The 27,407-nt window shown below is 42.4% G+C and overlaps 3 protein-coding genes across 3 annotated transcripts in view; all 3 read right to left on the bottom strand.

The window, feature by feature from the left end:
- Positions 1–9,400: 9,400 nt before the first annotated feature.
- Positions 9,401–10,894, bottom strand: LOC134634396 (N-acetyllactosaminide beta-1,3-N-acetylglucosaminyltransferase 2-like). Its single transcript, XM_063483583.1, has one exon. It carries the CDS (start codon positions 10,892–10,894, stop codon positions 9,401–9,403), a length of 1,494 nt encoding a protein of 497 aa, XP_063339653.1.
- Positions 10,895–16,005: 5,111 nt separating this feature from the next.
- si:dkey-160o24.3 (N-acetyllactosaminide beta-1,3-N-acetylglucosaminyltransferase 2) lies at positions 16,006–17,397 on the bottom strand. Its single transcript, XM_063483571.1, has one exon. The coding sequence runs from the start codon at positions 17,395–17,397 to the stop codon at positions 16,006–16,008; it is 1,392 nt and encodes a 463-aa protein (XP_063339641.1).
- A 2,989-nt stretch (positions 17,398–20,386) lies between these two features.
- The window catches only part of nrg2b (neuregulin 2b), a 63,529-nt gene continuing 56,508 nt past the window's right edge, over positions 20,387–27,407 (bottom strand). The window contains exons 10-12 of the mRNA XM_063499579.1: positions 26,465–26,680; positions 24,929–25,112; positions 20,387–23,715 (exon numbers count right to left, since the gene is read on the bottom strand). Coding sequence (XP_063355649.1) covers positions 23,239–23,715; positions 24,929–25,112; positions 26,465–26,680 — 877 coding nt within the window. The 3' untranslated portion in view covers positions 20,387–23,238. The remainder of the gene's footprint in view (positions 23,716–24,928; positions 25,113–26,464; positions 26,681–27,407) is intronic.

The raw sequence follows: 27,407 nt of genomic DNA, 5'->3' as shown, positions 1-27,407 counted from the left end.
AAATCTGACAACTGACAATTTCTGAGTTTCAAAATATAAAACAATTATTAAATGTACAATAACAAATTTATGTGTATCTGGAGCGAGAGGCAAAGACATGCAGAGAAATGAAGTGAAGAAGCATGATGAGGAAATGGAAGATTTGCAAAAGAGATAAAGGAGATGAACTAAGACCATATGTATCAGTGATCTCACAAACAAGTGCGTAAAATAGATTTTAGCCGAGTTCTTTTTGATCACATGATGTTTAACAGCCATTATAATTGGCTCATTTGGCATGTAAGCATTGAGATGCAAAGCAATTTTTTTCTGGTCATTTCAAAGCCATGTGCAATCTTGACTCCACCAATCAAAGCTTTTGTGCTTTGATTCAGATTTAGTAGTGTTGGTTTTAGCAGCTACTACAAATTCCTTGTGTTAATGGGGAAACTTTCATTATATTAATTATCAGTCAAGCTAGAAAACAAATCATCATTTTAACCAACCACAAATTGACAATTTTTCTAAAAACTCTGTTTTGGTCTCTTCCCAAATATAGGGGTTAGAATTATCATTTATGATGACTTCAACCTGACAAGGTTAATGAAGTTGTTGATGTCAGCAGTTTTCTTTGCTTACCTGTTTTTAATGAAGGCTCTACTTCACTGAATAATCACGTGGTTGTTGTTATCTAGTTGAGGAGCGTTGTCCAGCACAGTTTCGACTCATTTAGTCTGAGTAAACTCTCCACTCAAGAATTAAAGATAAAATACAGCGAGTCAGTCTATCAGGAAGGTTTTCCTCTGTAGCTGAAGCTCCTCCTTTCAGCCCTCTGGCTGAGGAGGCTGCTTTGGTTTCTGCCGAGCAGCATGGATACACCCACTTGTGAAACAAAGAGAAATTCCACCCACAAACAATGGGAAACACATCAATGTGTTCCATAAGAAATGAAGACAAATACAAAACTAATAATATTTATCAGTGACTCAGCTGTTGGTGTCACTACCCCAGAACCACAGAGAAAATAAAAGGTAAAACATATCAATGTGGGTATTAATCTAAAAAAAGTTATCTTTAAGTTTTCATGTCTTTTTTTTTTTTTGGTCTGATTGTTTGTCCCTCAGGAAAACGTGCCAAAAAGAGAGAACAAATTACATAATACCTGAGAAGTTCTCTCTGTTTTTCAGTTTTTACACTATCATAAACTTCATAAAGAAGTTAATTTTTTAAATCTTATACACATGAATAACCAGACGTCAGCTAGGAAACAGGATATTAGTCTGTGACACTCTACATTTCCAGTAGCTTAAGGAAGACTTAAGCTAAGGAAGTCTAAGGAAAACGTGTCTGAAACTTCATTTCATGGTCAGATTCCTGTGATCCGTACACCCATCAGGTCAGACAAGAATTCTGAGTAAAAAGCTTTGTTTGAATAATTTGGTGTGTCTGCAATCCTGACGCTAAGGTGTTGCAACAGCTGTCGTGGAAAACAAGTGTGAATCAGCTTGGGAAAACCCTAAGACAACAATCACCAGCCAATCTTACCTAAACGCTCCCTTCTCAGTGCTCGTAGGAGGCATAAACTGTGGACTGAGCTGTGGCCTCTCTGTTTTACCGCCATATACATGTAAAAGCACATTATATACATGAGGTGTGTTTTCTGTTTCTTTGTGCAAAGATATCTTCCATCCTACAGTTATGTTTCTCACATCAACATGAATCTGAATCATAAATACCTGTTTACTTTTGTGACCATGTTTTTCAGTGGCTCTATAACCTGACTGACAGCAGCCATTTTTACATGTCATCGCAGAGAAATTACAAGAGTTGACAATATGACTCTTGTCACCTTGATCTGGCCCAATGAGCCATGACAGAGATCTTAACATCACAGTGACGCCTGCAACATACAGCCAAGGAGTTCTCAAAATATTTCTGATAAACCGAAAGATTTTTCTGTAAAGATACAGCCATTCTACTCCTTGTACTTTAAAACAATCAAACCTTTAGTAATAATGAAAACTATTATTTTTTAGATTCAAGTATTCAAGTATAATATATACTATTACAACTGTGTGTGCGCATGGCTGAGGTTTGAAAGAATGTGGTGTTTGTGTGTAAGTAATCTCTGTGAGTTAAATGATCAGGCTGCTCCAAAACCTGTTTCCCGCTATTTTCTTTCCTGCTCTTGGCTTTAAATGACCTCAGTGAGAGTGGATATGCTTCTGATCATCTCAAACCTTCTGCTTCAGTACTTAAGGGGAGGGTGGTTTTTTAGTAATGGGGCTAAAAGTTCTTGATTCAAACACTGAGGTTTTGCAACAAGGCCAAGATAAGGCAAGGATTACTAGAAATACTACTCTCCAAAAGTTGATTCTGTTCATCTGGACGTAGCGTTTTGTGGGAGAAATGTTTCGTCACTCATCCAAGTGACTTCTTCAGTCTCAGCTGACTGCAGGTTTCTCCAATCTTATAAACAGTACATTTGCATAATGACTGAAACCAGCCCACTGAAGGAACAATGGGCTGGGAGGTCACCTTCATCATAATTATGCAAATTCTCATGACCATTCATCAACAACCACTGATCAAGGCCCACTGATCAATGGCCATGAGTACCATTCACAGAGAGTTGGGGAATGGCTGCAATCACAGCATTGTAAGATGGCGAAAGATGTACCCTTAGGCCCCCTCCTTGATTCAGAGATGGTCTTTCCCTTTTCACGTAAATGGCCTCCTTGACTCCGCGCTCAAACCAGCGTTCCTCCCTGTCCAGGATGTGTACATCCTCATCATTGAAAGAGTGTCCACTGGCCTGTAGGTGTAAATAGACTGCAGAGTCCTGGCCTGACGAGGTAGCTCTTTTGTGTTGTGCCATCCACGTTGCCAGAGGTTGTTTGGTTTCCCCGATGTATAAATCCTGGCAATCCTCAATGTGAATAAGTAGCAGCTCTACTCTGAGCCCCTCTTGAATGACTCTTCACCACAATGGACTGGTACAGCAGCCGCATCACTGCAACTGCAGCCCCAATCCATCTCTCTTTTCCCTCTTCGCTCAGTTGTGAATAAGTCCCTCCTCCACTTGGGGCAACAATTATTCCCTGCCACAGAGTGGGCACTCCACGTTTTTCTGGCTGAGGACCATGGCCACAGATTTGGAGGTGGTGATTCTCATCCCGACACTCCACACTCAGCTGTGATTTGCTCCAGTGAGTGCTGGAGGCCACCACGTGATGGCTATCCAAGCCCAACAGGACCCCTCTTCAGCTTGATGGTGATTACTATCACGACAGGCACCAACCAGCTTGCAGCCACAGCTCCTTGCAGCAGCTTCAACATTGTCCACTCTGACTCAATGTCCCCAGCCTCCGTCAGAATGCTCTTGGGTGAACTGGGTGTGTCCAGCATGCTCCCCCGATACCTGATCCAACTCACCACCAGGTGGTGATCAATTTAGATGAGTATCTCTCAACCTCACACACTAGATCAGGTTCCCTTCCCACCTGAGAGGTGACATTCAATGTCATATTTGTCAGTCTCGGTAGCCCCTGACCCAGAACACAATAATATCATGAAAGCACCAACTTTTCATTCCAATGATCGGCAGAATAATTTGGGCACAAAACAAATTTCACTGTTCAAAAACTTGCAGACTTCACTATATACTGTCCAGACAGTGTGGACCCTCTAAACTAAGTTTGTGGGATATAATCTTTCAAGAAATGCAGACCAAACTGCTGTTGTTTATATTTACTTGCACAGCATGTCTTGTAAAATTTACTGGAGTCAACAGCAACCACATAGTGCAGTCATATCTCAACCACTGGTGGATCTTGGGCTCTCTGTAGTGGTATCTCCATTTTTTTTAAAGATTAAATAATATACCATTGTGAAGGTATCCAAAGACGACACGAGAGTTCTCGATGCTCTTCACAGAGCGTGAGTCCTCTATGAAGAGCCTTAAATGATGATGATGTGTTTCCCTCTTTATGCACTGAAGCTGGCACGTTCCCTGAGTTTTTCCAGCAAGATGGTGCACCACCACATTATGGGTGCCAGGTCCGAGCATTCCTAGATGAACAGTTTCCTTGAAAGTGGATTGGTCGTCGTGGGCCAGTTGAATGGCCCCCAAGGTCTCCCGATCTGACCCCCTTAGACTTTTATCTTTGGGGTCATCTGAAGGCAATTGTCTATGGTGTGAAGATACGAGATGTGCAGCACCTGAAACTATGGATACTGGATGCCTGTGCTGGCATTTCTCCTGCAGTGTTGCTATTAGTGTGTGAAGAGTGGGAGAAGAGGGTTGCACTGACAATCCAACACAATGGGCAGCACATTCAACACATTTTATAAGTGGTCAGAAACTTGTAAATAACTCATGAAAGAATAAAGTTACGTTGAAACCAAGCACACCATTGTTTTTCTTGTGACATTACCAATAAGTTTGATGTGTCACATGGCCCTCTTCCTATTGAAAAAACAAAAGTTGTATCCAAGATGGCCGACTTCTAAATGGCCACCATGGTCACCACCCATCTTGAGGAGTTTGCCCCCTCACATATACTAATGTGCCACAAACAGGACTTTAATATCACCAACCATTCCCATTTTATTACGGTGTATCCATATAAATGGTCCACCCTGTAGTAGCTGCTAAGCTCACTTTTCTATTTCAAACCAACAACGGTAAATTTCACTGAGAGACTTTTATAAAAGGTTTTTAAAGCTGCTGGGTTAATTTTTGAAGTAACATGAGCCGAGAGGCAGCAGCATGCACTCACAGCATCGGTGATACTAAAGCTAGGAGTAAACATTTACTCACCAAACCGGTGTATCAGAATAAAGTATCACAGCAATGCCAACCATAATCTGTTAAGCTGAAGCTTCTTCAGCTGCACACAGGTTTGCTCAACATATTCCAGAAAAAAAACCATGTGCGCCATGGTCATGCGGACTGATCTGTGCGAGGGAGGAGGAAAGCAGTGACAAGGTGTTTTCAAACCATATCGTTTCGTCGTTGCGCTGAAGGTTTTTTTCTGCAAAATCTTTTGATAATGAAGTTTGACAACATAAAATTAATATTTCATGGTTTTATTTAAAACTTTGAAGACATTTGTATGACCTAAGACACAGTCAAACTAGTTCTTTGTTTTTGTCTTTAAACTAAAACAAAAAGCAAATAAAAAATGTAGCTTTTTTTTGGCATGTTTTATAAAACATTTTTATGTTTCATATAGAAAAGTCCAACAGTAGTATATTGTCAGATAATGAAGTAAAATATAAAATACAGCGAAGCAATAATAGAAAGAGGCATAAAGGGGAAGCCAAAAGCTCAAGTAAAGCAGGCTACCCTGTGAGTTGTAACCTACTTAAGTACAGCATAGAGTAAATATACTTAGTTACATTCCAGCACTGAAAAATAAAGTTTCCAGCTTACTTAGTTTTTCTAATTTTTTGGCCGAGGTTCCAAGGGATCCGGAGCAGGTATTAAAATATGACATCGTCACACAGCATGCCACCGATTGGCTGGTCCTCATGAGAGCGTCCCACTCACAGAAATCAAAACCATAATTTTTTTAAACCTGGCAATTTTTTTAAACCTCCGGATGGGCCTGGGCCCCCTTTCCCTGGCGGGTTGCAGAGCATGGGGGTGCCTACTGGGGTCAGCGGGGGAGCTGGCCCCAGGGAGGGGTCACTTGCCCCTCCCTTTCTTCCCTCCCCATCTCCAGCTGCCTCCCTCTTCCCGCTCCACCACAATCACCCACACATGCAGGGCCTTGGGGTAGGGGTGTGTCACCAGGGTGCAGAGGAGGCATCCCCCCCCTCTGTCCCCTTCTGGCTGCCTCTGCCTCAATTTTATCTCACAACTTAGACATTCACATTACTCACACTCTCATAACACATACATATAGGATCTTGGGGGTGGGCTCACAACACGGACTCCAAATTACCATCAGGGTGTACACCTCACCCCTGGCGTCGTTGCCCACCTCTCAATTTTAAATACACGTAGACATTGAGGGCTATCAGGAGGGGCTATGCGCTTACCTGCTGCTCTCTGGCAGGTAGCTCCATGCCCTCCTGGGTTTTAATTGCACCTTAGAACACATATACATCAACACTACATATGAGCGGGTAGAGGGAGGTTTGGAGTCTTCTCACACCCCCGGTCTCTGCGGCCTGCTGGAGCGGGGGGGCTAGGAGGAGGAGTTGGCCGTCCGACTGGGGTCTGGTGTGTGGGGCCTCCCTGCTGCTGCGGAGTCGGGGCAGTCTGCTTCTCCCCACTGCAGGGAAAAGGGTAACACCACCTGGGTCTGGGTGCAGTTTCCCCCTCCAGGGGCAAGGGTACCTAGACCCGGTTCTTAGAGTACGCTTGGGGAGTGTGATTGTGTGTACAGCGTCTCTTTATGTCTGTCTCCACGTTGGTTGAGTGTGGGGACATCTCAGGCCCTCCAAGGTTTGGAGGCCTATCTCCCCCCACCACTTCCCCTGCCGGTGGCAGACGCCCTCAGACATCGATGCGTTGGTGGTTCTTTGTGTCCGGGGGTGGGCGTCCGGGTACACACCGGCTCACTCCTTGGTGGCTGCTTATCCGGGCCTGAAACCTGGGGCTCGCTCGGGCCACTTCGGGGGTGGGGTGCCCTCGGCCTCTCGGCCTGGGGCTTGGTCACTCAGGCACAGCTGGCTGCCGGCGGAGCTCACGGGCACGTCACTGCAACCCCCCCTGGCTTCTGCTCCGCGGCTGCTGAGTGATCCCTCATCTGGGACTCTCCTCAGCTCTTTCTGGGATAGTGGCGCGGCTGCCCCTCTGTTGGTCTTCCTTGGTCTCTTGTGTTCTGGGGGCCTCTGGATGTCTGGAGTTTTGATCTCCTCCATACCTGCTTCATGCCCTGGAGGATGGGACTGTGGCCCCCCACACCCTCTAGCAGATCATTACATTAAGGAACCTTTTAAATACAAGTGCGCTCATGCTCACAGGTGTACACACAGGTGATCACACACACAAACTACACCCTTTTTGGCTCCTACCTCAAAGCACACTGTGCGCTGTCGATCTTACGTGCTGCACAATAATGTTTAATATTAAGTATGTAGTGTTATATTCCCATATATCATTGTGATGTTGTTTATTCTATTACTCTCGTTTTCTTCTGCTTGTTTTCTTTTTTCTTTCTCAACAGGTGATCCAGGTGATCGATATATGTATTTTTTGTCTGCTTATTTTGTTGCTTTTTGTTTTTTGCCCTTTATCCCCGTCCCTCTTCTCCGCTGTTTTTTTTTGTGTTGTTTTGTTTTGTTTTTTCCCCCCTCTTTCTTTCTCCCTTTTCTTTTCCCCTGTCCCGTATCTAGCAAGTAAAAAAAAATAAAATAAAATAAAATAAAATAAACAATAAAAGGTAAATCAAATGGACCATTACGGCAAGGCTGGGATGGTCCATTTGGTAAAGTAAATCCGTTGGGCATCTTTCTTCGCCTTTAGACAATAATTCTGATGGCAAAAGAACCAAACGGGACAGGTTTAAAAAAAAAACAAAAAAAAAACAAAAAAAAAAAACAACCTGGCAACAAGGGAAATGACGACAGAAAACTAACACCGTGGTCACCGACTCTGACGAAAGCTGCAGAACGAGCAGCAAGTATATCGTGGCTTCGACGTTCACCTTTGTTGTAGTATTCGAATTGCATAATAATTACATCATGGGTCGCTCAGCAACATTGCTATGGCAATGACCACACGCATTAGGCGGTACTCGATTGTAATGGAAAATTAGTTGATCCAAATTATGGCAAGCCGATCCGACTAGGTGCTAATAGAAAGGGGCTATTAGTTTTGTGTGAAAATGCAAACGCTTGAAGCATGCTGGAGTGCATTGCACTAGAACTGTGAACTATTTCTGAGAAAAGACAATGAACCCACCTGATTCCCACATACTTCCTGCTAAATCCGATTTGCATACATTAAAATATGGAGGAAAACTGTCTACTTGTCATAGCTTAAAAGCACCTTTCATTACTGCAGCTTGAATGCTTACCAACCCGATTTAATGAACCAGGCTGCCCTCTCAAGTCTGCAGACCATTTCCATTTCATAACATAATGAATAGCAGTAAACAGGAGCATGAAAGAAATTTAAAATAACAATTAAAAATACTGTATGTTAATAAAAACATTTATACAGCATCAAATCACAATAATAGTCACCTCAAGGCGTTTTATATTACAAGGTAAAACTGTTGAGGGAAAACCCCAACCCCCAAATGACCCTGTTTGAGCAAGCACTTGGTGAAAGTGGGAAGGAAAAACTCCCGTTTAACAGGAAAAATCTTTGGGCAAAACCAGGCTCACGGAGGGTCGGCCATCTACTGAGACCAGTTGGGGGTGAGGCAAAGGGAGAAAGGACAAAAGACACAAGCACAACTAAGGGAGGGTTCAAGGTTATCCGATCTAGCCCCAACTAGAAGCTTTGGGGAAAGGAAAGGAAAGTTTAGTTTTAGGCCTAATATTAAAAGTAGAGAGTGAGTCGGTCTCCTGAATCCAAAGTGGCCTGAAAGTTGAAGGCTCTGCCTCCCATTCTACTTTGAAGTATCCTGGGAATCACAGGTAAGCCTTCTGAGAGGGACGTGCACCATTGGGGTGATACAGTACTACAATATCTTTCAGATGACACGGGGCTGATTATTCAAGACCTTGTATGTGAGAAGAAAAAAATGTCAAATATTGGAAAAAATGTGTTTTTTAGAAACTGGCAGACACACAGATGTAATGCTTTACAAGTCAAAGTGTTAGTCATTCACATTGTTTCAGGTATTTGTAGTACTTGAGTGTTATTTACTGACAACTTCTTACTTCAACTCCCTATATTTTTAAACAAATATCTGTTCTTTGTACTTCTTACATTTTACAAATGAACTCATTACTTTAGGGTCAACCGTATAAGATAGCACCTATATTCGGGAGTTAAAGTAGGCGGAGTGCAGGTGTCTGTAAGTTGTGTTCGTGATACTTCAGCATCTAGCTAGCCCCATAGAAGAGGAGGAAGCATAAAGAGCGTAACCGGTTTTCTAAGTGTCAGGTTATTTTTACATTTAATGTTTCTATTAGCTAAACAAATATCAGCAAACACACAAGCTGTTTGTGTGCAGTTTGCCGCACAGTGTGTTGCTAGCTAAAGGTCCAGCTGCTATTTTTCACAGGGGGAGAAATGAGTGCGAGACTTCACTGAGATATGGAGAAAGTTATTGGAAGAAAGACCGGACGGGGGGAGGAAGAAGAGAGGTTGGGTTTAAAGGTAAGCACTGCTCAGTGGTGTTTAATAAACTGCAGATTTGAATTTGACAATCACATATTGGATTTTTAGATGATATGTTTTGATAAATTATGTATTATGTACTTTTCCCACTTGACCTTTACTGCAATCCTGTTATTCTTTATAAGCAGTTCTTATGCCCCAGTTACTGCTGAACTTAAATACCATATATGCCTGCATAGCTGCCCAGAGGCATTTCAAGATGCCTGCACAGTGGTGGTATTTATTTTGATTTTTATTCCTCTCATCAACTCTCAGAGGCACATGTCGACATTGTGCCTGTGTCTCTTTCAAGTCAGTCCAAAGTTTCACCACCTGGTTGGGGCTTCGCTTGTGGATCACTAAGATGGTGTGGTATGAACACGGGTCTTTCCCTTCATTGTTGAGGAAGTCAAACATGAGGAAGGCATGGTTGTGCATGGGGAAGGCATTGAGCTGAACCATGCACATCCCTACGTACACGTCATCGATGGGGAACAGGTGAACTCTTTTAGAAATCAAGTGCAGACGTCTGGTCAACTGACCCGAGTACACCAACCCTCCCCCGCCCGCATATGCAGGGTATAACCCTTTGTAGAAGCTGTGTGGGATAAAGTACTTTGAAAAGAATAGTCGGTTGGGTGGGCCTGCTCCTATGACGTCCCCAAACATGAAGTTGTGCATGTTCTTCTTCACATGCGGCTTCTCCATCTGGATCTGGAGGTAGGTTATCAGTTTTGGTGTGTTGACAAAGATGTCATCATCTCCTTTGAAGACAAAGTGGGTCTGCTTGCAAGAGTGTGAGAACCAGCTCCAGAAGAGCACATCCTTCAAGGTGAGATTGAAAAATGTATCCTCAAAGTCCCACTGCAGAATATCTCCATAGAGCTTACTCTCCAACTTGAGTAACTCAGACACATCCACATCCGGTTCTTTGGTGTTTTGCTTGCCCAGCAGGAACACCCTGCGGACATAGGCTCCACCATTATCTCTGCCACTGCCATTTATCTTCTGTCCTGCCACCCATCCCACCTGGCCCCAGGTCTGCCGAATAGCCTGTCGGTTGTCGAAGTTATCCGCTGTTGTTTTGATGGCGAAGAGAAGCAGAGGGTCCTCCCGCTCGTCTTTTCCCTGAGCTCCACATTCTCCACCTGGCTGGAGGAGAACCGGGTAGTCTCTTGTCTGCATGTACCTTGCGAAGACTTGCACCTGTTGTGGTAGCTCTTCAACATTATATGTCATGTTATCAAGTCTGTGAACTGCAGAGAAACTCTTCTTCAGCAGGAAATTATCAAAGCTGATATTCTTCATTAATCTCTTGGCTTTTGGGGGGTGCAGGATGGGGTGAAAAAGGAAGTCAGTGGCCAGCTGGAGCTGGTTCCAAAAAGCCTTTTTGTGACATTGGTTCTCCCAGAAAGTTCTTATTTCTTTTATTAGGCTGTTATTTCTTAAAATTCCATTGGCCCCAAAATGAGGACTCTTAGGCATGATTTCAAATGCTGGTGCTGCCATGCTCCTCATGCTCATACACACCGTGAGACCAACGTAGACAAAGAGCAGGGCCAGGAAGATGCAAGGTGTGCACACACAGATTAACACCCTGCGCCAGCGAAAGTAACACCGTGCCATTCAGCTGCAAATACACAAACACCAAGTTACTCTGGAGAAATCTGACATCTGACAATTTCTGAGTTTCAAAATATAAAACCTGTCAAGGTTATGCTGTGTGGCAGGCAGGATAAGGACCCTAACGCAAGGCTTGAAACGCAGAAAGGTAAACTTAAAACTGCAGCTTTATTGCTGGAAAACTCTTACACAAATACAGAAAACAAAACTGAAAACAAGAAACTAGAAATATGAAACTCAACCCAAAAAACTAAGAAACTAGGGAACTGAGAACTAAGAAATAACAGGAGCATGGAGGAAACAAACACACACAGTGCAGATGGAAGTGGTACGATATGACAAAGGGTAAAGGAAAACACAGTCTTGCCTGTGCTTAAGTGCACAGAGACTAGTGATGGGATTTCCGGCTCTTTTTAGAGAACCGGCTCTTTCGGCTCAGCTTACTAAAAAGAGCCGACTCTTTCGGCTTCGAACCGGCTCTTCAGGTTGTTTTGTTGCTTTAATTAATTTATTATCAACAACAATATAAAATTATGCACAAAAGGAATTACTAATGTAAAAAAACGTGGTTTTATTTATATATGTTTATATATAAATATTTATGGTGGCCCCTAGAGACAAAGCACGTACATTTCTAGCGTTAACTGACCTTCCAAAACAGAGCTACCTAGATCACTTAAATTACACAATTGAAAGCATATGTGTATTGTTTGTGTATTTATACACAAACACTCATATATATTCAAATAATTTAAAAAAAAATGTTCATCTACCTGTTACTACCACACACCAAATCCGGTCGTTGGTACTTCCGGGCTTGTGTAGCCACTAGGTAACAAAAGCTCAACACTGCCCATAGCATCCTGGACCACTTGTGTTTTGGAGTTTGTACGTGCTTTGCCTCTGGGGGCCACCGTAAATATACTTTTATTTATTCACTCCACATAAAATGTAATAAATAAATCATATAATACAAAAACCAACTATTCACATTTCAACTTTTAACTATTTAAAATTTCAGCTTTTTCCTTTTAAACAAATTTAAAGTGAAACAACACAAAACACTGCAAACCACAACACAATTAAATATAAATTAAAATATGAAAACAAAAAGAAGATGCACATTCTCTCTCATATGGGCCTGCATGAATAAACTTTCTGAATACTTTATCAAACGCAACTGAAAATAGTTGTGGATGATTACTATACCTTTCTAATGTGACGTTGTTGTCCCTGGCTCTCTTTCTCTCTCTCTCCCTCCCGCTCTGTTCCTGTGCTACTGCGAGTGTAACTACCGCCCCTCCCCCCTCTGCTCAGCGCAAAGCACAAGGTTGGCGTGCGGAGTGAAGCGGAAAAAAGTGCGAGAGAGAGGGTGAGAGAAAGAAAAAAAAAATCTGGGTCAAAAGAAACTCATAACTTCAATCAACAAGCATCACAAATTCACAATTCTTCTATAAAGTGTGTTTTGGCCTTCAACCTGACAAGGTTAATGAAACTGTCAGCAGTTTTCTTTGCTTACCTGTTTTAATGATGACTCTTTACCTCACAGAATAATCATGTGTTTGTTGTTATCTAGTTGAGGAGCGTTGTCAAGCACAATGCCATTCACTCTCTAACAAGAACTAAAGATATAATCCAGTGAGTCAGTGTAGCAGGAAGTTTCCCTCTGCAGCTGAAGCTCCTCCTTTGTGCGCATATATTTTACTGCCGAGCTGACAGGCAGTTAAAAATATGCAGCATGGATCAGCATGGATACACCCACTTGTAAAACAAAGAGAAACTTCACCCACAAACACTTGGAAACACATCCATGTAGTCCATAAGAAATAAAGACAAATTCAAAACTAATAACATTTATTATGGACTGAACTCTTTGTGTCAGTACCCCAGAGCCGCCGAGAAAAGCAAAAGGTAACACATTTCATACTCACAAACTTAAAAAAGGGATCTTTCAGTTTGTAGGTCTCTTTTTGGTCTGATTATTTTACTGGTTTTTTTGGGGTTTTTTTTTTTTTCATTTTTTAACCCCCCCAAAACATTACATAATACTTGTCTCATGGTTCTGGGTCTTTCAATCAGTGTTTGTATTTTGGGACTTATGAATCTTGTTGTTCCATTGTTTTGATTTTGAAGAATGGGTTATGTTGCCTAGTTTAGTTTTCTTGTGCCCACGTGTCTCTGATTATATTATTTATTTTTAGTGATTAAGGTTTACTTTTAGGTTGTTTAGTTCCTTTAGCTTTTCCCTTTATGTCTTGTCTCCATGTGTTAATTCTCCCTTTCCCTCCGTGTCCCTCACTCCCTCTCTCTCTGTCCGTGTCTCTCGCTCCCTCTCTTCCACATGTCTCTGCGTTTCGCCTCCCTTACCCCATTCCCATGTTCCTCTCCTTATGTTTCATCCTTTCGTCTCCCCAGTATGTCATGTGCTTGCATGTCTGTTTGTCCCGTTTTACTGTCAAGCTTATGTGTCCTTGGCTGGGTCTCAGTCTGTGTGTCACTTCCTGTTTAATTTTGACAGCCCCTTGTCTCGTGTGCACTGAGTTCAGTTCACGTCCCCTTTCTCATTAGGTTTAATTTGTTCCTGCTGAGCTCCCAGGATTTTCCACTTCCCTTAACACCGCGCTGTGTATGTATTGTCTCAGACTCCTTTTGTCCCTTGTCTCGGTTCAGCTACCTTTGTGTCTTCTAGGGTCCATGTTATTTTAGTATTCTCCCAGTTTAGTTTAGTTGTTGCATTTATTTTTTTTTCTTATTTTGTTATACCTGTGTGTTCAGCCTAATAAATGACTTGCTTTTTGTTATTAAGTACCTTTTTCCTTGTTTTGTCGCCTTGCCGCACACAGTCTGCAGATCGTGACAACCTGAGAAATGTTCTGTTTTTCATTTTCTATGCTGTCATAAATTTAATTATAAAATGTGTACCATCCTACAGTTGTGTTTCTCACATCAACATGAATCTGAACCATAAATACAGTTTTACCTTTTGTCAAAGTATGAATGTTTCATATGAATGTTTTTTTTTATTTTATTTAAATACCTCCAGTGATTCTATAACTTGAATGACAGCAGCCATTTTTACATGTCATTGCAGAGAAATTAAACGTGTTGATAATATCGTTAAAAGGATGACTCTGTCATCTTGATCTGGCTCAATGAGCCATGACAGAGCCATGACTCCACATGAATCCAATGAGTCATACTTATGTAAACAGACACCTTTTACACAGGAGGAATCAATATTGCATGATGACATAATCAGATCACAGTTCAAAAAGAGGAAGATCCCAAATCAGAGAAACAAACTAAAACAAAAGCAGGGAAGAAGGTTGGTCTCTAAAAAAGTCTTTATAAGAAAGGCTTCTTAAACTCAATGAGACCTCTGACTTCAGCACACAGCAAAATGCACTACAGTATTATTCTGTAAATTTAACTTGGCATGTAATAAATATTTATTTAATCTCACATAATGTTGTAAATAAAAAGAACCTGACACATAAATATCCCCTCCTCCCATTATAAGAAAACAAGTCTTTACTGAGGTGGACAGGGCAGGAGGTGTATTGGTGGGCGTCAGCCTTGGAGCATTGCGACTGGGAGCCATGTCAAATTTTAGTGAAGCAGGCCACTGTCTCAGGTCTCTAAGTTATTTCCATTTCTTAATATAATGAATGGCATTAAACAGGAGCATGAAAGGAATGAAAAAAGACATTTAAAAATACTTTATGTTAATTAAAAAAAACAATTGATATAGCACCAAATCACAATAATATGCGTCAAGGCACTTTATTTTGTAAAGTGTCTTGAAATTACAATAATACAAAGAAAAGATAAAACCCCAACAATCATATTACCCCCTACCAGCAGCACTTTGGCAAGAGTGGGAAGAAAAAACTGCCTTTTAACAGGAAGAAACCTCTGAGAGAACCAGGATCAGGCAGGGACAGCGGTTTGCCATGACTGATTAGGGGTAAGAGGATATAATGTACCAAAGCATTTGTTACTGGCACATGCTCATAGCACCCAGAAATTAATTGGATCTTAAATCCTGGTAGGACGTAGGAAGCACATTTTTTTAGAATGCTGCATTACTGCTGCTTGATCTAGTACCTAAAGTGAGCAAGTAGTCAAAGTTTAATGAACCAGGCTATTTCCAGTTAATAATAATATGAATAGCAGTAAACAGGAGAATGAAAGAAATGAAAAAAGACATTAAAAATACTGTATGTTAATAAAAACATTTTTTAACTTATCTAAATCACAATAGCAGTTTCCACAAGGCGCTTTATATGTGAGGTAAAGACAATTGTAGAGAGAAAAACCCAACCCCCAAATGACCCTGTTTGAGCAAACACGTGGTGAAAGTGGGAAGGAAAATCTCCCTTTTAAGAGGAAGTATCATCAGGCAAAACCAGACTCACAAAGGGGCGGCCATCTGCTGAGACCAGTTGGGGGTAAGGGGAGGGAGACAGAACAAAAGACACATAAACAAGCATAACTAAGGGAGGGTTCAGGGTCACCTGATGTAGCCCTAATTGGAATGTTTAGAAAAAAAGAAAGTTTAGTTTTAGGCCTAAACTTAAAAACAAAGAGTGAGTCTGTCTCCTGAATCCAAAGGGGCCTGAAAGCTGAAGGCTCTGTCTTCCATTCTACTTTGAAGTACCCTAGAAACCACAATTAAGCCTTCTGAGAGGGAAGTGCTCTGCTGGGGTGATATGGTACTACAAGATCTTTCAGATGAAATGGGGCCTGATTATTCATACCTTGTATGTAAGAAAAATGTCAGCAGCTACAAAAAGTGTGCTTGCAGAAGCTGGTCAAGAATAGTCAGACACACAGATGTAATCCTTTGCAAATTATTATTAAAGTGCTAGTCATTCACATTGTTTAGTGTTATTAAATATACGTGGAGAACATAGACCCATGAAGTGATAAAATAAATAGTAAACAGTGACCTCAACAGAATCTCGCCATCTTGGCCACAGAGAGTCCATTAGTTCAAATTTGCCCACAAACAATACTGTGTAATACCGTGTTTGCAGTTTTTATGTCTCAGTGACCACTGAACTTAAACAACATATCTGCCCGTATAGCTGCCTGGAGGCATTTCAAGGTGGCTACAAAGTGGTGGAGATTATTTTGTTTTCCTTCTTCTCTTCAACTCTCAGAGGCACATCTCGACATTGTGCCTGTGTCTCTTTCAAGTCAGTCCAAAGTTTCACCATCTGGTTGGGGCTTCGCTTGTGGATCACTAAGATGGTGTGGTACGAACACGGGTCTTTCCCTTCATTTTTAAGGAAGTCAAACATGAGGAAGGCATGGTTGTGCGTGGGGAAGGCATTGAGCCTAACCATGCACATCCCTACGTACACGTCATCGATGGGGAACAGGTGAACTCTTTTAGAAATTAAGTGCAGGCGTCTGGTCAACTGACCCGAGTACACCAACCCTCCCCCGCCCGCATATGCAGGGTATAACCCTTTGTAGAAGCTGTGTGGGATAAAGTACTTTGAGATGTTGACTCGGTTGGGTGAAGCTGCTCCTATGACGTCCCCAAACATGAAGTTGTGCATGTTCTTCTTCACACGCGGCTTCTCCATCTGGATCTGGAGGTAGGTTATCAGTTTTGGTGTGTTGACAAAGATGTCATCATCTCCTTTGAAGACAAAGTGGGTCTGCTTGCAAGAGTGTGAGAACCAGCTCCAGAAGAGCACATCCTTCAAGGTGAGATTGAAAAATGTATCCTCAAAGTCCCACTGCAGAATATCTCCATAGAGCTTACTCTCCAACTTGAGTAACTCAGACACATCCACATCCGGTTCTTTGGCGTTTTGCTTGCCCAGCAGGAACACCCTGCGGACATAGGCTCCACCATTATCTCTGCCACTGCCATTTATCTTCTGTCCTGCCACCCATCCCACCTGGCCCCAGGTCTGCCGAATAGCCTGTCGGTTGTTGAAGTTATCCGCTGTTGTTTTGATGGCAAAGAGAAGCAGAGGGTCCTCCCGCTCGTCTTTTCCCTGAGCTCCACATTCTCCACCTGGCTGGAGGAGAACCGGGTAGTCTCTTGTCTGCATGTACCTGGTGAAGTCTTGCACCTGCTCTGGTAACTCGTCAACATCATACGTCATGTTGTCAAGTCTGCGAACTGCAGAGAAACTCTTCTTCAGCAGGAAATTATCAAAGCTGCTATTCCTCATTAATCTCTTGGATTTATGTGGGTGCAGGATGGGGTTAAATTGGCGGTCAATGGCCAGCTGGAGCTGGTTCCAAAAAGCTTTTTTCTGGCGTTGGCTCTCCCAGAAAGTTATAGAGAGTGGGGCGAAGGTCTTATTTCTTAAAATTCCATTGGCCACAAAATGAGGACTCTTTGGCATGATTTCACTCGCTGGTGCTGCCATGCTCATACACACCGTGAAACCAACGTAGACAAAGAGCAGGGCCAGGAAGATGCAAGGTGTGCACACACAGATTAACACCCTGCGCCAGCGAAAGTAACACCGTGCCATTCAGCTGCAAATACACAAACACCAAGTTACTCTGGAGAAATCTGACATCTGACAATTTCTGAGTTTCAAAATATAAAACCTGTCAAGGTTATGCTGTGTGGCAGGCAGGATAAGGACCCTAACGCAGGACTTGAAACGCAGAAAGGTAAACTTAAAACTGCAGCTTTATTGCTGGAAAACTCTTACACAAATACAGAAAACAAAACTGAAAACAAGAAACTAGAAATATGAAACTCAACCCAAAAAACTAAGAAACTAGGGAACTGAGAACTAAGAAATAACAGGAGCATGGAGGAAACAAACACACACAGTGCAGATGGAAGTGGTACGATATGACAAAGGGTAAAGGAAAGGTAAAGGAGTTTCAAAATATAAAACAATTATTAAATGTACAATAACAAATTTATGTGTATCTGGAGCGAGAGGCAAAGACATGCAGAGAAATGAAGTGAAGAAGCATGATGAGGAAATGGAAGATTTGCAAAAGAGATAAAGGAGATGAACTAAGACCATATGTATCAGTGATCTCACAAACGAGTGTGTAAAATAGATTTTAGCCGAGTTCTTTTTGATCACATGATGTTTAACAGCCACTATAATTGGCTCATTTGGCATGTAAGCATTGAGATGCAAAGCAATTTTTTTCTGGTCATTTCAAAGCCATGTGCAATCTTGACTCCACCAATCAAAAATTATGTGCTTTGATTCAAATTTAGTAGTGTGGTTTTTAGCAGATAATTATCACAAGTTCAAAAGGAACGTTTATTTAGAGTTAAATTTAGTCAGACTTTGAAGTATGAAAAAGAGTTAAGCACATTTGTATTAGCAGATACACAAACAAACGCCGTCTACAAATTCCTTGTGTTAACAAGAAACTGAAAAGATGATATCATTTTAAAAAACTTACCTTCTTGGGTCTAAATCAGTGACAGCCCAAACTTCACTATTCCTAACCCTAACTCCTATTCTGACCCTAGCCAATAAGAATATGTAATTTTTGGCTTTTATTATATTGTTTTCCCAGTGAGGGTATAAAGAAAATCATCATTTTAACCAACAAGCATAAAAAAAATCAGTTTTTCTAAAAACTCTGTTTTGGTCTCTTCCCAAATATAAGGGTTAGAATTATCATTTATGATGACTTCAACCTGACAAGGTTAATGAAGTTGTTGATGTCCGCAGTTTTCTTTGCTTACCTGTTTTTAATGAAGGCTCTACTTCACTGAATAATCACGTGGTTGTTGTTATCTAGTTGAGGAGCGTTGTCCAGCACAGTTTCGACTCATTTAGTCTGAGTAAACTCCCCACTCAAGAATTAAAGATAAAATACAGCGAGTCAGTCTATCAGGAAGGTTTTCCTCTGTAGCTGAAGCTCCTCCTTTCAGCCCTCTGGCTGAGGAGGCTGCTTTGGTTTCTGCCGAGCAGCATGGATACACCCACTTGTGAAACAAAGAGAAATTCCACCCACAAACAATGGGAAACACATCAATGTGTTCCATAAGAAATGAAGACAAATACAAAACTAATAACGTTTATCAATGACTCAGCTGTTGGTGTCACTACCCCAGAACCACAGAGACAATAAAAGGTAAAACATATCAGTGTGGGTATGAAACTTCACTAGTTCATTCATTTAATCTTGTACACATGAATAACCAGACATCAGTTTGGAAACAGAACTTTATTTTGTGCCACCCTACATCTCCACCTAATCTTTTCTTTATTTGCAGCTTAAGGAAGACTTCATTACCTGGTAATCTTTTTATGGGCAGATTCCTGTGATCCGTACACCTATCAGGTCAGACAAGAACTCTGAGTAAAAAAGGTTGCATTTAAATAATGTGGTGTGTCTGCAATCCTGACGCTAAGGTGTTGCAACAGCTGTCATGGAAAACAAGTGTGAATCAGCTTGGAAAAACCCTAAGACAACAATCACCAGCCAATCTTACCTAAACGCTCCCTTCTCAGTGTTTATAGCAGTTTGGAGGCATAAACTGTGGTTCCTCTCTGTCTTACATCCCTACATGTACATAGTAGCACATTATATGCATAAGATGTGATGTTTTCCGTTTCTTTGTGTGAAAATGTGTGCCATCACCATCAACATGAATCTCAATCAAAATACCTGTTTATCTGAACATCCCAGCCGGGCTCACAGATAAGCCTGGCTCACAGCTCTTAAGCCAAAGAGCTCACAAATCAAGGTTGTTTTGTAATATTCTAGATATAATTCTTATAAAGAGTGCATATTTTCTTTTTTATTCCTTCCCTTGTTATCTCTGATCCAGTAGAAACCTCTGCAGGATTGTGACACATTGTGCCTCAAGTATTTGAAGTATTTAGGCAAAGTCTTAGAAACAGTTTCAGCTGCAGCTACGAGTACAAACGGTTGTAAATGTGTGCTGTATGTTAGTGTTAGGACCCTTTGGTCCCCAGTAAGTAACTTTTGGTTCCCGGCTTCCAAAAGTTTCAGAAACCTAGCTTGTTCTCGATCAACTGTAAATTGGATAATAATGAACATTATTAGTTGTTCATGTCAGAATGTGGGCTGTGAATAGTGTCGGCATACCTGATTAATTAAAAACTGAGAGCTTAAATACACAAGAATCATCTGATATTCTGGTAACAGACTGAAGATGTGATCGTTTAGCTCCTTACTCCTTTAGAACAGTTAAACCTTTAGTAGTAATGAAAACTTACTATTACAGTTGTGGATGCACGTGGTTAAGGTTTCAAAGAATGTGGTCAGTGTTTGTGTGTAAGTAATCTCTGTGAGTTGAAAGGTCCAGTTGCTCCAAACCCTCTGTTTCCAGCTATTTTCTTTCCTGCTCTAGGCTTCAGATGACCTCAGTGAGAGTGGATATGCTTCTGATCATCTCAAACCTTCTGCTTGTTAAAGAGGCAATCACGCAGTATTTCAGTTACAAAGATGACAGGACTGTTTCAAAAATGGTAGGAATAAAGTTTTATTTTTCATATGAAGGGGTGTTTTGGATTTTTCTTCTTTTACAAGTAGTATGTTTTTGATAAAACTTGCAAAAAATCTTCTAGCATATTCCAAGAATGATGGACATGAAGAGAAGGGGATTTATTGCTGAATGTTAAAATGAGGACACGTTTTTTATTTCATTTTATTATTGTTATTATTATTATTTTTTTCACCGAGTGGAAAAAAAAGATTTGCTTGCTGCTTTTTCCATGCACCCAACTACCAGTACCACTAGGACATGCAGGGGATTTGGGGTTGAGAGGAGGGGAGGAAGATGAGGAGTAGGAGGAGGAAAAAGTAGGTTGGTAGGTAAAAAAGACAAACTGCTTGACAAACAAACATGAGAGGGGCTGTGTGAGTGTGTCTGTGTATGCACGGTTTTGTGTGTCTGTGTGCTCAGTGTGTGTGCTTCATTGTGGATATGCATGTACGTGCGTGAGAGAGGTACGTGTGTTCGTAAAAAAGGTGGGTGGGCAGCGCGGGGACAGGGTGGGGTGGGGTCGAGGAGAAAGAGGGTGGGGTAGTCAACAATTCGACTAGCTCTAGAAGCACACTATCCTCACTTGCAGTAATTTCAAATCGTTTGCAAATCCCAGATTGATTACAGTGATAGTAAGACAAAACTAGCCAGACCACTGGGCCGTGAACCCAAATTGTATTTTCATATCATACGATTCCCCCTAAATCTGAGGGAATAATTTCTATATCTGTGATCCATGCATTGCCTGTGTGGGGGGAAAAAGAAAGAAAACAAAACTCTACATATTGGAAATGAAGTCTAATCGGGACACATTGTATCTAACACAGTATCATTTTCCTCAGTGAACTTCAAAGGGTCTCTCTAAGGGTCTCAGAACCTGATGTACATCTGCAGTGGAAGAGTTTCTGACATGATCGGACTACTGGTAGTGTGCTGTTTGGTTTTACTCACTGGACTTAACTTTGTCTGCTAGTTGCTTCTGTAAGAGGGCGAGGAAGACGTGACGGTGAGGTTGCGATGTGGTGGGTGGAAGGGGCAGACGGAGACACACATAACAGATCATTCAGTCAGTCAGTGTGACGAAGCAAATAAAGTTCAGTTGATAAAAGGTATAGGAATGCAAATCAAGGATGCAGTAATCAGGATTATCATATACAACCATGTGAGCTAACTAAAAAGGTAGAATCAGCCTCGGAAACTCTCTTCCCAGCAATGTGAACCCACACGTGGTGCTTCTTCCCGATCGGAGCAGCGCCGTCACTAGTGTGGCAAAATGTGCGCCCACATAGCTTCCGGTGGGATATCCTTTTTTTTTTTAAAAAAAAACAAACAAATTTTTTTAAAAAGGAAAAAGAGCGAAAATGGGAAACCCAGAGGGAGATCCACCTTTCAGTGGTGGGGGCAGAATTCCAAGGTTACGCCCCTGCATCAGAGCGCAAACAGATGCCGTCTCTGCACAACTTCATCTTTTTAACACGGCTACACACATGCTCACTTAAACGCACACATAACTTCTTGAAGTTAAAAAAAAAAAGGTAACTGAATCCGCCTACCGATTCCAAAAGTTTAATCAAACGCGTCGTTTACCGTCCTTTAGCCACAAGTAAGCGCGAGAAACCTGATAGATGGCGAAAAGAAGGGGAGTGAAGGGATGTGGATCTGACCTGCGGACTGAACTGTGACTGAGATGACGTGCGTTCTCTGCTTTGAGTCTTTTTGGCTGTGATGTGATGGGGAAGTCCTGAGACACAGTGCGGCTCTAAGCTGCTGGCATAGGAAACGAGCGGGCTAGGCAGTCCACGGGAGGCCAGAGTCAGGCTGGATTACAACTGGATTGGTTAGGTTCGGTTTGGATCGGCAGCTCCCTGGCCAATGACTGCTCACGGAGGGAGGTTCTTACAGTGCAATGGAGCTTCTGGCAGCGTGAGGATCGGTGGAGAGGAGTGTGACAGTCAAACAACAGAGATCACACCCTCCAAGGTGAACAGAGGCGCCAACCGAATGAGGCTTCATGAGGCGTGCAGAATGGATACAGGCACACACGCACACACACACACACACACAGTACACGCACACTACAACCACCACCAATGTCATGGCAGCACCCTGAATACCTACACGAGGAATCTGGAGTCACTTTCCCTCGACAACTCCCCAACGTTCCTGCTTTTACAGAAATAACAAGAAATGACTGACAGGCAGCGAACGAGGACATAAATGACCGATGTGTGTTCATCCGAGGAAACTACCCTACACATCTTGGTTGCGTCAGTGACTAAATGTCCCTGTGAAACGAGCGCATCGCGTGGGTCATACTCATGTAAACAGACACCTTTTACACAGGAGGAATCAATATTGCATGATGACATAATCAGATCACAGTTCAAAAAGAGGAAGATCCCAAATCAGAGAAACAAACCAAAGCAAAAGGAAGGAAGAGGGTTGGTCTCTATAAAAACGAGGAGTCTTTATAAGAAAGGCTACAAAAACTCAATGGGACCTCCGACTTCAGCATACAGCAAAAGGCACCACAATATTATTCTATTTATCTAACTTGTGAAAAAATTGGCACGTAATTCTCTTATTTTTTTCATCTCTCATAATGCTGTAAATCAAAAAACTTTACATATAAATATCCCCTCCCCCCGTTATAAAAAAAGTCTTTGCTGTTAGCTAGTAGACAATTTTTGCTGAAATGAAAATAAATATTTCATTTGTTTAGAATATCTGTCTGTTATACAAAATAAAAATATTTCTCCTAGGTGCAGGTCTCTAGTCCACGGGTTGTGTGTAAGAGGAAGGGGAGTGTGTGAGGTGGAGAGGGCGGGAGGTGGCGGGGGTGTAATGGTGGGCGTCGGAGGGAGGTTAAGTCTTAAAGGGGCATGTTGTCAGCCTTGGAGCGCTGCGACTGGGAGCCACGGCTCTGCCCGTTGCTGCGCGTCCCTGGCCGACTCAGCCCGCGGTGAGTCCGTGTGTCTGCACCGGATGACGAACGGAAACCCGGGACGTTTAGAGGCGGGTCCATGTTCATGTTCTGCATACTGAGGAAAGGCGTGCTCTCCCCGTGAGCATCCTCTTCCTCCTCGTCCTCTTCCTCCTCTTCTGACTGGCTGAAGCTCTGTGAGCTGTAGTCCCGTAAACCCGCCGAGCGCTGTGAGATATGTCCGTTGAGTCGGTTGCGTCGCGGGCGACGCCGGCTTCTGATCGGTTCCCGTGAAGAGGCGTACTCCTGTGTCGTCTCATAAGCCTCGTCATCAGGGAGCCGGTAGGGGCTGGACGGTAGACTTCCTGTGCTCTCTGTCAGGTAGGGTCGTCGTGGACGTCGGGGCTGCCTGTATAAACTTCCATCCTGAAACAGAGAAAACACAGATTTCTTAGAATGGCTGAACAAATTTATTGACCCACTGGTGTGTTGGTCTGCCTATGCATACAAGAGAAGGAGGTCCTGCTGTGAAGCCTTCAACTGAGCACTCTTCACCATGACCGTCTTGGTGTTTTAAAAGTGTATATCAAGAGACTGCATGCTCACATGGTAGCAGCTTGCTAATCACAAGGTGGATTTGGCCTAAAACTTTCACTTCAATATCCTCCCAATTTACTCAACTGGGGACCATAATTTACAACATTAAGCATTAAGATAATGTTGCATTTTACAAGATGTAATTTTAGCAACTGAGATCATAAAGCTATAAGAAAGCTGTTTAATGATGTCATAAATCAGGGAAGATGAAGCCCCTTTTTCTTTGTACACTTCTGTTTGTAACCAGTCACCCCCTGCTGGCGATTAGAAAAAAAATACAGGTTTAAGGCACTTCAGGCCCTTTGGCTTTCAATCCAATTCAGTTAATATAGCACAAAATCACAATAACAGCTGCCTCGAGGCATTTTATATTGTAAGGTAAAGACCATACAATATTATAAGGAAAACCCCAACAATCAGAAGGGCCCCTTTGAGGAAGAACTTGGTGACAGTGGGAACCAGAGCCTGGCTCAGCCATCTTCCATGACAAAGCCATCTGTTTGTTACATCAATCTTTTGGTGGCTTTCGGACATTAGGCAGCAGTTACTGTTTGTGATGCTAGTTTTGTGATGCTATTCTGTCCGTGCCACAGCAAAAACCATTATATTTCACAATAACCCCACAGAAGGTTGAATGCGGCTTCACGAGCCTTGGCTCGGCTTTGTTGTCAGCAGTATCGGTGCACAGAAAGTAAAGAAAGACACCTCTGTACAGCCTGCATTCAAACACATGCTGTAGGGAGAGACTACGTCAGTCATGGTGGCTTGTTTACTTCTGGTAAATCAATTATACATATGGTTTGTGCTGAACATGCAAACATTATAAGGAAAAGGAACTTGGGGACAGTGAATGCCCACACAGAGACTGCAGGTTACATGCTAAGTTCTTCTTATAGCTCACAGATTTTTTTTTAAAACAAAGAATTTTTTATATCTTCAATAACAGTAAAGCTGGGGGGAACAGACGTGTGCTTTTGATAAGATTTGTTAGCAGGACCCCCCCCCCCGCCGATATGCATGCGATGTATATAGGCTTACGTACATCGGGGCACCGTAACAGCGGTTGGTCATCGTCTCTGTGGTAGGCGGCAGCAGCAGGAGGAAGGGAGAGGGCGTGGCTTGTGTTGGGCGAGGTGATCTGAAAAGTGGGAACCTGGGGTGGCAGCAGGGGGTAGTGGAACTCCACTGGAGACAGGCGTGCTGGCGTGGTCAGTGCAGACACATACCTGGATGAGGTTAGAAAAACACAAAAAATAACCACAACTGTGTGCATTTTTACCTCTAACAGATGCTCATATCTGGTGAACACAATGTTCTCACTTTAACAATGCACTTAGTAAGTGTGCACTCCTGTAGATACTGCATTATTGAGGCGCTCAGCTGCACCAACGGCTTAATCATGATATTTTGAAAGAGGTCACACATCTGTCTGTTCCCTGAAAAGCACCATAACACACAAAAACCAACCCTCATTGTGATCTGTAAGTCTTTGAACTATGGAAGGAAAAAACTTCAAACAGAAACACTGCAACTAACTGGCTCAGGTTCACCTTTTTTCCCCCATTAAGTGCCAACAAACCTGCTTAGTCAATCACAAGAGTATAAAAGACATTACTGCTCATGTGCAATCACTCCAACAAGAACTGAATGACTCCTGCCGCTTACTGAGTTCAGCTTTACTTGTGCATCCGTGTCCCATATTCTGAAATACTAGTTATTATTATGCAGTATTAACATCCATCCATTCATTTTCTTCCAACCAAATGAAGGTCACGGGGAAGCTTGAGCCTACTCCAGCTGTGATAGCGAGAGAAATGAGGTACACCCTGGACAGGTCACCAGTCTATAGCAGAGCTAAAGCTGGTTTTATGGTTGAGCAGAGGTAGCGTGCTCGCTGTCCGCTCTAGTCCAGAGATAAGCCCGTCTGCCTGAAGTGAGCTCTGTTGTCAGATAGAGGCAGTGTACAAAGTGTGTGGTATGACGAGCCTTGGGCCACTCTTGCTTGTACTGTTGTTGATCCATGAGTCAGACGCGGAGGAGAGAAGTTATAATATGCAAAGAGCTGAAGTGCAACTGAGTGTTAAATACAATGAAAAGTGTCACTGCAGCCTCAGTCTGTGCTTTTCATGTTGTAGTTTTTGATCTTTGAACTTTTTTCAGGGTTCTCCTGTTCCGATGAACTCTGCTGTCGCCCCGTTTCTCTTCTCTTTACAAAGTCACGGGTGAAAAAAATAAAAAATAAAAGATGTCACACCTGTGTATCAAAACTAGATGAGTAGAATCACCTAAACAACAACAAACATATAATAATAATAATAATAATAATAATAATAAATGAATGTAATTGCCTTCACCACCGCTATATCTTTTTACACATTATTATTAACAGTGTCTGGGTGATATAGTTCTTAAAAAGACTAAAAAAAGAAAGTCCTAGCAATTAATTGCCACTTGGTGTCGCCAGAGAGTAAAGGGCCTGCTGTAGCAAGAAGCACAGCCAAGAAAAAGTGTTTAAGATCCACTGAGCAAGTTCCTTCTCCCTCCAAACCACAGTGCCCAGCATTTCCACTTTCTCTACCTGTCACTGTGAGGTGAGTCTCTTAGAGAATCGTAGGAGTCCCCGTACTGCATTCCCGGTCCCGACGCATCCGTACAGCCCCAGTGGGCGGCCCTCCTCGCCATGCATGCTGGGCTGCTGCACTTACTGGTTCCCACAGAGCTGGAGAGCCCACCTGACTGGCAGTCTGAGTTCATACTCTCTGTTCGCTCCATGCTCCACGTGTGCTCCTCGTGTCTGCAGGACGAGTTTAGAAGGTTATGACAGCAGCGGGGAGGAAGGGGGATACAAAGGGAGACTGAAGTTAGTACTGCTGATCCCACTGACATTCAACAGTCACCTGTGTTAAGCATGAAAACAGAGGATTCGTTTGTGTTGTGTTCAAGGTGGTTGAAGCTACCCCGTGTAGCTGCTGTACTTTGTTGTGCAGATGCGTGCCTGCCGTGTACTGAAAGCTATTCATAGCAGATGGAGTGGATGTTTTTACAGTGATCTAGCAGGCATGCCAAGCTAGGCCAAAGCAGCAGCCAGTACCACAGATAAGGGGCACGGGGTGTGCCCAGTGGCTGTGGTTGCAGTTAGAGCTCAGTTAATGAGTTATTACTCTGCCCTCTGGTGGTGAAGTGACTAATCAATCTGCAACTATGGAGAATCTTTTCTGTTTTAGCTGCAATTTGCTTAGTTAGCTCTAGCAATATAAGGTCACACAGACAGTTTATATTGTAGTTTATATACCTGTATTATATTCAGGAAATTATTTACTTTAAAAGTAAAATTTGAAGTGAAACTGACCGTATTGACTATATAACACAGACGGTGATTTCTGCAAGTCCTCGGAAAACATTGCATATATAATTCTTATCAGGTCCTGTTGGTACTGTGGGTACGAGGTAATAAAGGAGTAAAACCTTTCAATATCTGCATAAGTAATGAGCACCTTCAGAGTATTTTGAAGGACAGGAAA

This window comes from Pelmatolapia mariae, linkage group LG2 (genome assembly GCF_036321145.2).
Source record: "Pelmatolapia mariae isolate MD_Pm_ZW linkage group LG2, Pm_UMD_F_2, whole genome shotgun sequence".
NCBI classification, from domain to species: domain Eukaryota; kingdom Metazoa; phylum Chordata; class Actinopteri; order Cichliformes; family Cichlidae; genus Pelmatolapia; species Pelmatolapia mariae.
This window is presented reverse-complemented; position numbering and strand designations above follow the sequence as displayed.